Source organism: Nannospalax galili, unplaced genomic scaffold (genome assembly GCF_000622305.1).
Source record: "Nannospalax galili isolate Female #2095 unplaced genomic scaffold, S.galili_v1.0 scaffold829, whole genome shotgun sequence".
Classification (NCBI taxonomy): Eukaryota; Metazoa; Chordata; class Mammalia; order Rodentia; family Spalacidae; genus Nannospalax; species Nannospalax galili.
In genome coordinates, this window is record NW_008360329.1 from 4,693,839 (window position 1) to 4,707,675 (window position 13,837).

Genomic DNA, 13,837 nt, shown 5'->3' on the forward strand with positions numbered 1-13,837 from the left:
TCAGAGGACAATTTGCAGGTGTTGCTTCTTGCTTTCTACCATGTGGGTGCTGGGAACTGGACTCAATTCCCCATGCTTACAAGGCAAGCACTTTACCCACTGAGCCATCACCCCAACCACTCGAAGAAGTTTTAAAAGACTTAAAAAATACAAGAAAAATTGATCAGATATCAAGGTTGTATTAGGAAAAAAATCACATTTCATAGGTGACCCTTAATACTGTACATAGCACCACCTTGAGGCGAAGCTTGGGAAATACTACTTCATGGTCCATGAAACCTGAGTCTTTCATTGGTTTATTCATCCAATATTTACATAGCATTTCATGCAAAGCCCTGTTCTACCTGCTGGGAATACAGTGAACCAAAACCAAACCCAATCTCTTCCTTCTTGGAATTTATCTATGAAGAATGGCAATTTTGTTTCAAAAAATAGGCGTAGCTGTATCCAAATTAATTTTTTAAATGTAGTAAAAACTTAAAGGAAGCTTTACTTAAAGGAAGACCATTACAAGGTTTTCTTTTGTAATGAGTTTTTATGGGAGAGATTTGTGTAAATCAAGGTTTATCTGTACCATTCCATAGACAATCCAGATTGTTCACAAAAGAAATATGGTAGGTGGAGGGCGTACTACTGTACCTCACTTACAGGACTGAAGCTTTGCTCCCTAACTGCTAAAAGGCTTGGCTTCCGAAGCTCACAACTACGACCCCATCCTGGAATGATGGCCCCTTCAAATCAGTTATTGGGTTGTGGCTGCCCTTCTCTCTGGGAAGGTGCTTACACTTTAATAAAGAGCTCTCTTTAGCCAAAAGCTGGGCTTCAGCTTGGGTAGACTGTATTGCTATGTCTTCAAAATCTCTAAGCTTTCCTTCTGCTGTTTCTAATTCTTAATCCTATCAGTAAATGTTCATTTCATGTACTGCATTGATTTTTAGTTCTAGAAGTTTTATCTTCCATTTATCTCATTATGCTTAAGTTCACAGAACCCATCAGCATTTAAGAATATTTATTATTTAAAGTCTCGTCTGTTAATTCCATCATCTCTGTCATTTCTGGGTCCATTTTGAAATCATATTTTTTCCATTTATAGACCCTGTTTCTTGTGGTGTATAACAATTTTGTTCTGCTGCATGGACATTATGAATGCAATATTATTGAGCACCAAAGTGTTTGTTGTCTTCATTTAAAGAGTGTTGGTCATTACTATTTTTTACTTTAGTCTTTTAAATAATTTTAATATATCATTTTTAATTTATTCTTTGAGAATTTCATACTTACCTACAATGTATTTTGATAATAGTCACCCACCCCTGCAACTCAGCTTATTCCTTCTAAGTCTTAAGTTTTATTAAGCTGAATCTAGCATCATTTTTCCTCTAGGAATAGGTTAACCTTAATACCAAGACAAGAGCATCCCAGGTCTCTTCCCTATACCATGCTGAGTACTGAGACTGTCTACTCTATCTGGTCTCAACCTCAGTCCCTGCCCTCTTTAAGGTCTGGTGATTGCTCTTTCCACAGCAATCTGGCCTTTTCTTCCCCAGGCCTCACTGGATCTCTCTGTACACACAGGGCACCCTTAGCAATGACCTGCAGATTTACACTGGTTATAGATTCCCTTCTCTCCCAAACCCTGCTCACCTCTTCCAGCTGCCTTAAAATTTTGTTCAAAATGCAGTGAAGCCACTGTGCTCTTACAACTAAGTCTCAGCACTACCATCAGGGCTATGTCCCTACACAGAAAGCTGAGTCTGTTGTGGGCCCCATGCCAAATAGTTTCTTTTCCAAGACACCCTGGTCTTGTACGTCCTATTCTCTCGCTTCTAAAAAGAGCTGCTTCTGATATTCATCCAGTGTTCTAGACACTTACGACACAGAGGCAACCCCAATCCTGTGACAACAGTAAGACTAGAGACAAGTCCCCAAATACCTGTTGGTCCCATCTTTGTATGGAGTATAACATTATTACAAGCTCACTTCAGAAACACAAAACTTTTATTTCATAAAATTATATTTAGAAAGTTTTTGTTTCCTTATGGTGCTAGGGATCAAATCCAAAGCCTTGCAAATGCTAGGCAAATGGTCTACCACTTAGCTAATTCCCAGTCTATAACCTTGTCTGCTAAATAGATGTATTTAAGAGTTAACATGGGATGTGGGGGAGAGCATACCTTTTAACTCTCTAGAAGACAAACAAAATATCCAAAGCAATACTGAGAGGAAGAAGGGCACTGCTATCTGGACTCAAAATTATTCTGGCTGAACTGCTCTAAATTGACCAAAGTGTTTGCAATTTGGAACATACCAGGACACTATTATTTTGAAGCACATTTTAGTCTCTCCTTAAAGGAATAAACAAAGTAAATACTTCCAAACATAAAATATTATGTTTCATACATATTCCACATTTGTGAAATTGATGCTTGATGTTCCAGGCCCACTACAAAAACCATTACTCAAAATCAAGAAAACAATATACCCCTTGATTCCTAGTAATACAAGGTTTCTTTGGGAGATGATAAAAATGTTTTGAAATTAGATTATGGTTGACAATTTTGTAAATATGTGAAGTATTCTACTGAGTTCTATGCCTTAACAAGTGAACTTTATTGAATATGAACTGTATCTCAATAAGACTTTTTAAAAAAATTATTAAGCTTTTGTACAATTCATACAACAGCTATTAATCAAATTTAGATCCTTACCCCCATCCATACCCCCATACACCCCCAGCAGACTTCATGTATTCCACCATACATATTAAGTCCTATCCAGTCAAGTATTTGTACCCAGATGTCCGTCAGTACAAATTCATCTACTGAAGTCTAGTCAGCCTATCTAGAGATTATAGGTAAGGTCTACTCTCTCCCACCCAGTAGTAATCAGTCTCCAACAGTTCCCAGACTAGGGCTGACCTGCTGCCCATTTTTCTCACTCCACTCTGGGCTCTTGTCTGATTGAGTTGGCACTGATCCTGTGTTCAATGCTACCATTGCCACAAGTTCACACATGCAAGCTTCCAGTGTCCTGAAACCCTCTGCTTCCCTGTGTTCATGAACCAGTCCTGATTCTTCCCCCTTTTTTAACAATCTGCCCCCTGGCTCTTCCTCAATGGTCCCTGAGCCATGAGTGGGTGAGGTTCAATATAGGCATCCTATACAGGGATACACTTTGCAGTCTCTTATTCTTTAAAATTTGGCCTGCTGTGGCCTTCTGTGTGATCATGCGCTGTTGTATATGGAAGCTTCACTGGTGAGAGTTGACGAATGCATTAGTTTTCTCTCTATCCCTTGTTCTGCTGTGTTCCATGAACCTTAGTTATAGAGGTTCAACTGAAGATGTGTCACCTAGGACTGGGCATCTCTCAGATGTATATTCTCTGTGTGGAAGCAGCTGTGGACCAGTTGTGGAACTCTGCATTAGCCGCCATCTGTTGTAAAAAGAAGCTTCTTTGATGAGTGGTGTACGGTATGCTTGTCTGTTAATATAAGGATCCATATTTAGCATATGGTAAGAAATTTCATTTGTCTAGAGATATGACAGAGATAGGGTTTTCTCTAGGATCTATGACCTCGCCATCCATGTGTCTTTGGCCATGTTTACAGTACCACCCATGAGTTCACGCTCATTGAGAGGGTTTTAAGTCCAATTACATAGCTGTTGATTGCCCCCCAGTTAACAGTGCCACTACTGCACCAGTAGAGGTAGTTTGCTATGTTGGTCATTATGATTATTAGGCTTTATGACAAGATTGGACCATTGATTGATTTTCTCCCTTAGCAGCTTGCATAATATCCTCTAGAACTATGAGTGCTAAACTTCAGGTAAAGGCTTCCAGGTCAGTTTCTGCTCCATTGCTCTAAGTCCTGTGTCCCAAGTATGCCCTATCTTCAGCAGTAGGGCCTTGTCTTCCGGTTTTGGGAGAAAACCAAGAGCCCTGGCAATAGCCTGTGTTTTTCTGGGAGCCCCTTGGACTACTCTGACAAACCACTCTAAGGGAATTCTCTCCTGTCTAGCACTGTGTTCCTTATCACACAGCCCCCAGGTGTACATATGCACTAACGTTCAGACACCATATGTGCATTTCTCGGAGGGTTCTGGAGGCAACACATTTCCCAGGGCCTTGAGAGACCTTGGGAGAGACCTGTAACCCTCTCTGCCTAGATTACACAGCTCAGGGGACAACTGTTTTTCTACGCTTTCATGTCCTCATCATCCAACCAAACTTAAGCAAGCACCCTCTCTTACTTTTACCAAAATACCAATGTTTGCCATATCTTATTTCAGGCAAAGCTCACATGGTTAGATACCACGTCTTCACTGGGACTAAGTATTGGCATACTGCCACACATTCTAAGATAAAATGAAGCTTGTTTTTTTCTCCGTTTGAAAGAGCAGCATGCTTTATTCATGGCTGTTCACTGTGAACTGATTCGCGATGGTTGAGAGGCTAGAAACTGGGAAACAGGAAACAGGGAGTCTGGTTCCAGTTCTTTTTGATGCTATCTGTGTGGCGTGATGATGCCTATGTGGACAGTGAACTGATTAGGGCCTTTTTATCCACCTACAGAGTAAGGTGATGGAAGCACGTGGTTTCTAAAATCACTCCCAGGCCTAACACTGCATGAAGCTTGCCACAGAGAAAGCAGAACACTCTGTGTCACGTCGACCTTCAGCGATGGTGGCTTTGGTTGCGGCACCCTTTGTAACAGTTTGCCACTCCATTAGAGTGTTGCCTTAGATCCAAAATGCTTCTTTCATATACAACTCTGGTTTAACATTATGTCCTAAGTCCTTTATTCACAGGTGATATTATTTTCTCAGTGTAGTGAAGATCATACTTAATTGGACTGGATATGCTATGTTTAATGAGAGAAAAAATCAACATGAAGTTCTTTCTGATATTTAGAGAGATGATCCTGGCTGTGCATTGTCCAAGTTCTGCCACCCTGACCCCAGAGCTTCCAGTGCTAAAGTATTCAATTACACAGGCGTATTAAAAAAGGTAACCAGAACAATGATATTTGTGCAAGCAGTTGTACAATTTTACTTTGGAGTTTTAGTCAAACAGCTTCAGCAGTTTGGTTACAGTTTACAGTTACAAGACCTTGAGACTGACTTTTCTTATACTCGCTTGTATTTGCAAGTACAGGTGACATCATTCACTGCACTTTCCTAGAAGACGAAAGAAGGCAGAAAAATGCTTCAGTACTGTTTCTAAAACTGACACCCAGAAAACAAACTAAGTGCTCTCTACATGTGACATTCCCAGAAATTTTTGAAAACAGATCTATATAGATTATACAGATAGATATTACTTGTCATGTATATAATACGAGTAGTGTAAATATATGGTCTATGTATATATTTGGATATGTGAAAAGAGCAAGGCAGACAGTTTGGAATCTGAAACTTTTATTTAAATATTTTAAGTTGATGCTTTGAAGCATTTTTGCTATTTTAAAATTACACTGTACAGTTTTTAAATAAGAACACTAACTTACATGAATATAGCATTGCATGATTATCAGACCACAGACAGATGTACATGATGATGCTTGATTCTCTCAGGAAACCTGTGAAGATACTCCCTACCTCCTAAAGGTAAGAACTCTGAATCGTAAGGAAGATAACTGACTTGCCTGAAGTCCTATAAATTCTGAACGACAGAGATGAAATCCATACCCTCAGATTCTAAGTTTGTGTTTTTCCTGAACTATTAATTGTTATTTATTGAACCATTATTTACCTATTTATGATTTAATGATACTGTAAGAAACAATAAACTTTATTATTTTTAATCCTCCCTGTCTAATATTACAAAGACTAAAATAGAATCTTCACTGTATTTTCACTGAAAAAAGTTCCTTATTAAGAAGTGAGAATATATCTTTTTCCTCTGTCCACACAGATCTGGCACCTTTCCTTTGAACTATGTTACATTGTGTTATACATTACCTCTGTATTTACTTTGGTGCTGGTGGTGTTGGGAATGAGAACCAGTACCTGGCTCCCTCTGTTCAAGTGGGAAAAGTGACCTGGGAAGCCATGCTGAAAGGGAGCAGAAGGGCTCAAACAAGGATAAATTGGAATTCAACAAATGGGGTTTTAATGACAACATTACCACACTTTTCTAGCTTTCTCTGCTTGTGTAAGTCAGTGTGTGAATCTGTTCCTTCATCTGTTAGATGGGCTACTAGGTTTTACCTTGAAGGATTATACTGAGGATTAGGTCAATAATACATGAAAATATTTGTAGAAACAAATATTCACCTTACCTGTGTTCAATCATCTATACATCAAAGCCCATTTCAGCTTCACACCCGTAACTTCAACTTCCTTTTCTCCTTAAACAGTAAGAAATCAATCCTGCTATAGGGTAGAGGACTGACAATCTTCAGCCCCTTTTGAAACCTTTATTACCCAAGTCTGTACTTGCTCTGGTTCACGCATGAATGGGGGAATCTGAGCACTTTTTAAAAATTCTCTTTAGAGTTTCAATACCTCAATCCATACACATTTATAATACTTATGATTATACATTTATTTGCAAATGTTTGACATTCATTTTCGTGGTTTAGAACAAATTTACTTCAGTGATTTTTTTATTAGGTGTTACCACAGTAGGTGAGAAAAAACTCAAGAAACTGCTTACCACCACCATTTTCCCATCCACCAGCTTTCTGCTTATGGTAGCTTCTTTACCATTCCAGTCCTGAACTTGAACCAAGGGGTCATTATCTAAGGTTACCGTACTCTGAAAAACAGAACCAAGTTCAGGTTGACACATTTGAACACTAGCATTTTAGCAGGTGCTACATTCTTCATCTGCTGTGACATGGTGTATTTAAGATGACAATTACTGCCATGTTTATTTGAAAATTTGTTCAATAGCAATTGTCGGTTGACCAGACTGACAAGAGTGAAAATAACTTGAAGGAAGTGAAACTTTATTGTATTTTACTGTATCCAGAAAGTATATTATCTTTATGCATAAAGAATCACAAATTGTCAGTTTTAACAACATCGCAAGGTTAATTCAAACTCCAATGTAGAAACTTAAAGGGGAAAAGTCCTCGTTCTTTTTCTTACCCAAAAGTATTTCCCAGTTTTTTTTTTAATTTTACTTGTTTCTTTAGTTTCTTTTTAAATTTGCCAGAGACAACTTTTATTAATTATTTCAGGTCAAAATTCTTTCATTTCATATGGTACAGGAATCTGAAGTCTCATGTTTATTGAGCAAATATCTGTTAAAGGCATAATAGTTCCTTCTATCAGAATAGTGCCCTTGGCAGAGATTAACAATCCTCTATTGAGTTCAACCATTCAAATAGCAAGGATTTGTTGATCAACTATTCTATACCAACCTCTGGGTTCTATGAAACCAATGAGACATGCCATCATTGATGTGGCACCCTCTAGTATGAGGAAACTGGCAATACAGGTAAATACAGGTAAAGTATGTATTATAAGTAAATGATATATTTCAATTGGAGGCATGAGATGTGGTGAAAATTACATATTTCTTTCAGGTTGTAACAATGATCAGCCTAGAATCTCCCTCTCTTGCTGGCTGAAGAGAACACAAGTTACAGTGGTACAATTGCAAGGTACTCGATTCTCCTTTGGCCTTGGTCCCTGAGAGATTAAGAGGGGCAGAAATCCTTTCTATCCTCCTACACACACACACACACACACACAACTCAACTCCCTGTATCTACCCCAACACTTTATATGTACTGAGAAACTATTCCCCATTATTATTTTTATTTTTTATAGTTTCTTTTTTAAAATAATTTTTATTGAATGTTTATGTTTTTCATACAGAACATCTTAATCATCTTTATACCCTTTGCCCCACTGGCACCTCCCACAGCCCCCTCAGTGGATTTTGTGCATTCTGTCATTTATGTTAAGGCCTATCGAGTCAAGCTAATGTCCCCAAACATCCCTTAGCGTAAGTTCATCAACTGAGGTCTAGTTAGCCTATCTAAAGTCCCACGCTTTAAGAAGATCAGCTGTTCCTCACCCAGCAGTAATTAGCTGCCAATAGTTCTTTGGCTACGGTTGGGGCCTGCTGCCCACTTCCTCCACTCTGTGCTGGGTTTTATCTGGTCTGTTGCCCATTATTTTAAGCCACTGAGAACCTGTAACTCATTCATTGCAGGGTCATGATCTCATTTATACCAGCTAACACAAACGAAAATGGAGAATGTTTGCTTTTGAGAGGGCTACATAACTAATCTAGAGAAATAGTTTTGTAAAAGTGAACCACTGTGCATCTGCACCAGGGTCATGTTTAAAGTGCATTTTCAGGTGCTCACCACAGATTTCATTCCCTGACCCAGGCAAGATATACTAGGTAGTTTTGACTGTCACTTTGACACAACCTAGAATCACCTGGGAACAGAGTCCTAATGAGGAATTATCTGGATCAGGTTGGCCTGTGGGTTTATCTGTGGGGGATTGTCTTGATTGCTAATTGATGTAGAAGACCCAGCCCATTATGGGTGGCCCCATTCCTTGGGCAGCTGGTCCTGGACAGTAAAAGAGGAAAAAAGGAACCGGGAGCAAGCGAGGGTGTGCTTTTTTTCTCCCTTTGCTTTTGACTGTGAATGTGATGTGCCTAGCTGCTTGTGTCCTGCCTTGGCGTCTTCAAGAAGGACTATGACCTGGAAGTAGAGGCTGAATGAACCCTTTCTTCCTGTCAGGGTACTTGTCCTGGTGACAGAAATGAAACTAGAATAAGGGACAAAATGTAACGTGTTTTCCACAAGGATCCTAAGAGATCTTAGTGGATATTAGCTCTCAACATCTTCAGTTTAGTGTTTGGCCAAAGGTTTATCTAACAAACACCAGAGAGACAGATGTATGTTCACTATTGCTGCCTAACAGAGTATCTTAATTAGCATCCATATGAAAGGTCTCTGGAGGACTGTTGCAAGCATCACCTTGTTTTTACGGCCACCAGGTGTGATTTCTTCAAACTCCTCTCCCAGCTTAAAAGAGATCTCATTGTTCTTAAAGATGCTTTTGGTTTTTATGGTGATCACATCTCCTTCTGTACTGATGGTCACAGTGGGTTTTGCCAGACAGCCCAGTTTCCTGCGGGCTCTTCCTACTCCTAGAAAGAAGATAAGTGGACAAATGGGTACACTTGTTGTTGCCCTCAAGGACGCATTCTGTTTGTATAATTCTTTGCTATGTAAGAGGTTTCAGAAATAAGCAGACAATGCTGTATGAATTTAAATATCTATTTTTATTACTCTATTGCTTTATTACTTTATTACTTTATTTATTTATGTATTTATTTATTTATGGTGTGGGGATATGTGTGTAAGTCAAGGCCTGTTTTTAGATGCCAGAGGACAATTTGAGGGAGTCAGTTTTCTCCTTCCACCAGTTAGGTCCTAGGGATCAAACTCAGGTTGTCATCCTTGTGACAGGCACCTTTACCCACTGAGACATCTTGCTGGCCCAAATTCAAATATCTAAAGCTATCAGCACAACCATTGCATGTCAGAGTTTGTTTACTTGTTGACGGACATAAATTAGTCTCTAGACTTTGTTTGGCCCATCAGTCAGTTATCAATCTTGTTGACTTGTGGATCTCTTTGATAATTTGATTAGAGCTATGAACCTGAGCCTAGCACAGTGGCACACACTTGCAATCCCAGAACTCAGGAGGCTAAGGCAACAGAAGTAAGTTCTAGGCCATTCTGAGATATATAATGAGACCCTGTCTCAAAACCCAGAACCAAAAAAATTCCCCTCAAACACCGTCTACTTCACATGGAAACATAGTAATTTATTGTGGATTTTCTCAAATATTTATTTTTTTTAACTTACCTTTTTAAGGTTTTAAGAACTTATTTATTATTTTACAACTGCAGGCATTTCACACAATTTCATACAGGTAGAATATATTATGACCATAGTCCCTCTCTTATCCCCTTCCCCCACCCATTGAATCCCTTATTTTTTAATATTTTATTAATTTTTAAATTTTATGTGTATGAATGTATTGCCTACATGTATGTAAGTGCACCCATGTCATGCAGTGCCTGCAGAGGTCAGAAGAGGGGTTGGATCCCCTGGAACTGGAGTTACAGAAGGTTGTTAGCCACCATGTGGGTGCTGGGAACCGAACTCGGGTCCTCTGCAAGACCAGTCAGTGCCTTTAACTGCTGAGCCATCTCTCCATCCCCTGAACTTCTTCTTTTCAAACAAAAAAATCCCCCTCCCATTTTCATGTCTTTTTTTGTGGCCTACTGCATTGTCTGATGAATTTGGGTGTGGGTTATCAACATGAACAAGGGCAACACCACTGAGGAACGTGACTCCCTCCCCCAGCAACCATCGACTGTTCCTCAGCAACAGGTGGGGCCTCATGATCACCCCCATCCATGACGGACCATTGGTTGGCTCAGTCTTGTGCAGGTCTTACACAGAAAGCCACTACTGCTGCGTCACCTACGTTCTTATATGCAATTGAAATTGGGCTCTTTTTTCTCTGCTATACCTTTGTATTGTGGTAAAGTACACATAACACAGATCTACTATCTTAACGATCGAAAATGTGTGCTTCAATGGCGTTAAGCTCATTATAATGTTGTACAGGCAACCTTACTCTATATAGGGCTGTATCAATATAAGTGCTATATTAACTACATTGCTATTCACCTTCTTATATCTATGTTTTAAAGATTGTTAAATGTCAGTACATATTTGTGTATTTTGTAGCTTCTATAAGATGTATTCTACAAGATGTATATTCCCAAATTTATTTTCTTTATCTCCTGTTGATGATTAATTAGTTTGTTTCCATTTTGTTGCTAGAAATTCTTTAGTGAATACCCTTGTACAAAGTTTTGTGTAGCATATGTAGGAATGCTTTCAAAAGAAATAGAATTCCATAGGCAACAAAACCTAAATTTCTAGCAGAAGATATATTAGAGAAATACTATAATACGGGTAATGTATTTCATGTTGGACTACAATCACAGTATGTAATAGATTGGGTAAAAGTTCCCCAAAGTACTCATATCCTAATCCCTAGAACTCATGGATATCAACTTATATGCCAAAGGAGACTCATCAGATGTGTAAAAAGCATGATAAGACAAATCCAGATTGTCCTGGATTGCAAGAGAACCCTAAATGTAATCATAGTGTGCTTGTCAGGACAAATAGGGGGCCAGTGAGGTGGCTCAGCCGTTAAAGACATTTGCCATGCAGGCCTTACAACCTGAGTTCAAACCCTGCATCCTATATAAGGAGAGAACCAACTCCACAAAGTTGTCCTCTGACCTCCACACATGTGCGCCAGAGCATGGACACCCCCTCCATCATATACACATACACACACACATTGATAACAAATAAAATTAAATAATAAAAGAAAGTGTTGGTTGATTACAGAAGAGAAGAAGGCAGAGTAAAAATGGCAACAAAAAGTAGAATGGTGCAGCCACGTGCCAAGGAAGACCAGTAGCCACCAGAAGCTGGAAAACGAGAGTCCCTAAAGATTAGAGCAACTTTTAAGGTACTTAAAAGTACTTATGTTTGGGGCTGGAGAGATGGCTCAGCAGTTGAGAGTACTGACTGCTCTTGCAGAGGACCCAGGTTCAATTCCCAGCACCCACATGGTGGCTACAAACCATCCTTAACTCCAGTTCTAGGGAAATACAAAGCCCTCTCTGACCTCCGCAGCATTGCATGACACAGGTGTACTCACATACATGTAGGCAATACACTCATACACATAAAATAAAAATAACAAGATTTTTTAAAAGTACTTATGTTTTATTATAAATTTTTTACTAAAATCATTTTTCTGGTTAGTTCATGGTGTATGCACATGCTGTTTACATGAATCCATAGAAAATCACATTCTAGCCAAGTTTGCATAAAACTACATCTTGATGTTGAATCAACATTTATTTTTTCTTTGTGAAAAATTAGAGAGTCCAAGATTAATATTACTTCATGCAGAGCAAGTCATACAATATTAAAAATATCTTCAAGACTGGATATGATATGCAAATAAACATGGCTTACCTAGCTCCTTCATATAGTTTTCAAAATTTTCACAAGAAATAGATTTCCATGTTCCTTGAAGCTGATCCACCATTGTGTCTGAGGTAAGCTGATCTCAAAGAAAACTTCTTCATATGGATGTGTGTTGGTGTTCCCAGAAATAGGGTTGGAACATGTTTTTAATACAGTTCTGAATAGAGAGAACAGTAGGAAAAATCAGAAGGGAAAAAAGGAACTCTAACCTTCATCCTTTGTGATTTCCCCTCACTGCCCTCGAAAGCAGCAAAGCTCTCTCCAGAGTAAACAAGCCTATAGTTCTCAGTAGGATTAGACATAACTATGATAGCACTAACAGGATGCCACTTCCTTCCCAGGGACTGACCACCCCCACACAGGAGAGCTGGACACTCCACTTAAGCCACAAGACTCCTATGGCCAGGTCTCCATCTACCCACAGGTGATTCATAAAAATCCACCTTGTTGATTGCTTGGTGGTTTTATATTCTCCTTGATAATTTGAATTAAAAGTCAGAGTGTGTACATACATTACATAGTGTTTGACATTGGGAGTAAAAGGTTAAGTTAGGCAGGATTAGAACAACCATTAAATGCAACTGAGCAAAAGACTAACAGAAATAACAGATCAGGAAGAAATTGTTCCCAGTGCTGAGTCAAGGACTCAGAGACTTGTCATTGCTCTGAGAACACCATATACCTTCTTAGCAGACCCTTCTTAATTTAGGCTGATTTCTGTTCAAGTATGATATTCTGAAATCTAGAGATATTTGTACTAGATCAAAATACTAGCAAAGAAATATCATAGCAAACACCTCAGTAGAACAAAAGGAGCTCCAAATGGCAATTTGAAGGACAAACTCATCCTTACACGTGGATTGTAGGCAGTGCTGTATATCCACATGTTAACATAGCGTTATTAAGAAACAAGGGTATTACAAAATTCCTTAAGACAGGAAAGGGGATACAACATTTTATTATAATTCCCATTGTTAAATTTCCAAACTCCATAGTCTCTCTGAACATAATTTATCAGGCTAATTCTTTTTTTAATATTTTATTTATTATTTTTATTTTTTTTAATTTATTTTTTTAATTTATTTTTTTTTTTGGTCTTTTTAAGATAGGGTCTCCCTGTAATCCCAGCTGTCCTGGAACTCACTATGTAGACCAGGCTGGCCTTGAACTCACAGAGATCCGCCAGCCTCTGCCTCCGAGTGTTGGGATTAAAGGCATGCGCTACCATACCCAGCCCTATTTTTATTCTTTTATGTGTATGCATGTATTACCTGCATGGAGGTAAGTGCACCCATGTGGTACAATGCCCGCAGAAGACAGAAGAGGCTACTGGATCCCCTGGAACTGGAGTTATGGAGAGTTGTTAGCTGCCATATGGGTACTGGGATTCAAACCCGGGTCTTCTGCAAGAACAGACAGTGTTCTTAACCGCTGAGTCATCTCTCCAGCCCCAGGCTAATTCTTTTACTCATAATTATTCAACAAACATACACAAATAACTAGTATTATATGCCTAACAGAAGACTAAGAGATTTTTGTATTCATGTTGCCTAAATAGCTCAGTTGCATAGTGAAGAGACAACAATATATTTGTTCGTTTGTTTTTCTTTTCTGAGTTAGGCAATTTCATATCATGATTTATTTACATTAATGTGTAAAAACTGTATGCTTATGCCTACTCCATTTAGTAGGCATGAGGAGACAAGAAATGACCCAGCACCGAGAGCACTGAAGGTACTCCAATCAAAGACACTGGAATTCC

At 38.9% G+C, this 13,837-nt stretch overlaps 1 protein-coding gene across 1 annotated transcript; it reads right to left on the minus strand.

The window, feature by feature from the left end:
* Positions 1-5,127: 5,127 nt before the first annotated feature.
* Positions 5,128-12,136, minus strand: Fabp12 (fatty acid binding protein 12). The gene is made up of 4 exons (XM_008826076.1): positions 12,064-12,136; positions 8,955-9,127; positions 6,659-6,760; positions 5,128-5,178 (listed from the first exon to the last, which is right to left on the minus strand). Exons 1-4 carry the CDS (start codon positions 12,134-12,136, stop codon positions 5,128-5,130), a joined length of 399 nt encoding a protein of 132 aa, XP_008824298.1.
* Positions 12,137-13,837: the final 1,701 nt, after the last annotated feature.

What these genes read in the sequence shown, in the direction of transcription:
- Fabp12 (XM_008826076.1), bottom strand. Translation starts at nt 12,136, where the DNA reads ATGGTGGATCAGCTTCAAGGAACATGGAAATCTATTTCTTGTGAAAAT. An exon ending in CTGGTGGCCGTAAAAACAAG is followed by an intron (nt 6,761 to 8,954) that starts GTGATGCTTGCA and finishes TCTGTTTTTCAG; the next exon opens with AGTACGGTAACCTTAGATAA. An exon ending in TGGATGGGAAAATGGTGGTG is followed by an intron (nt 5,179 to 6,658) that starts GTAAGCAGTTTC and finishes TTCGTCTTCTAG; the next exon opens with GAAAGTGCAGTGAATGATGT.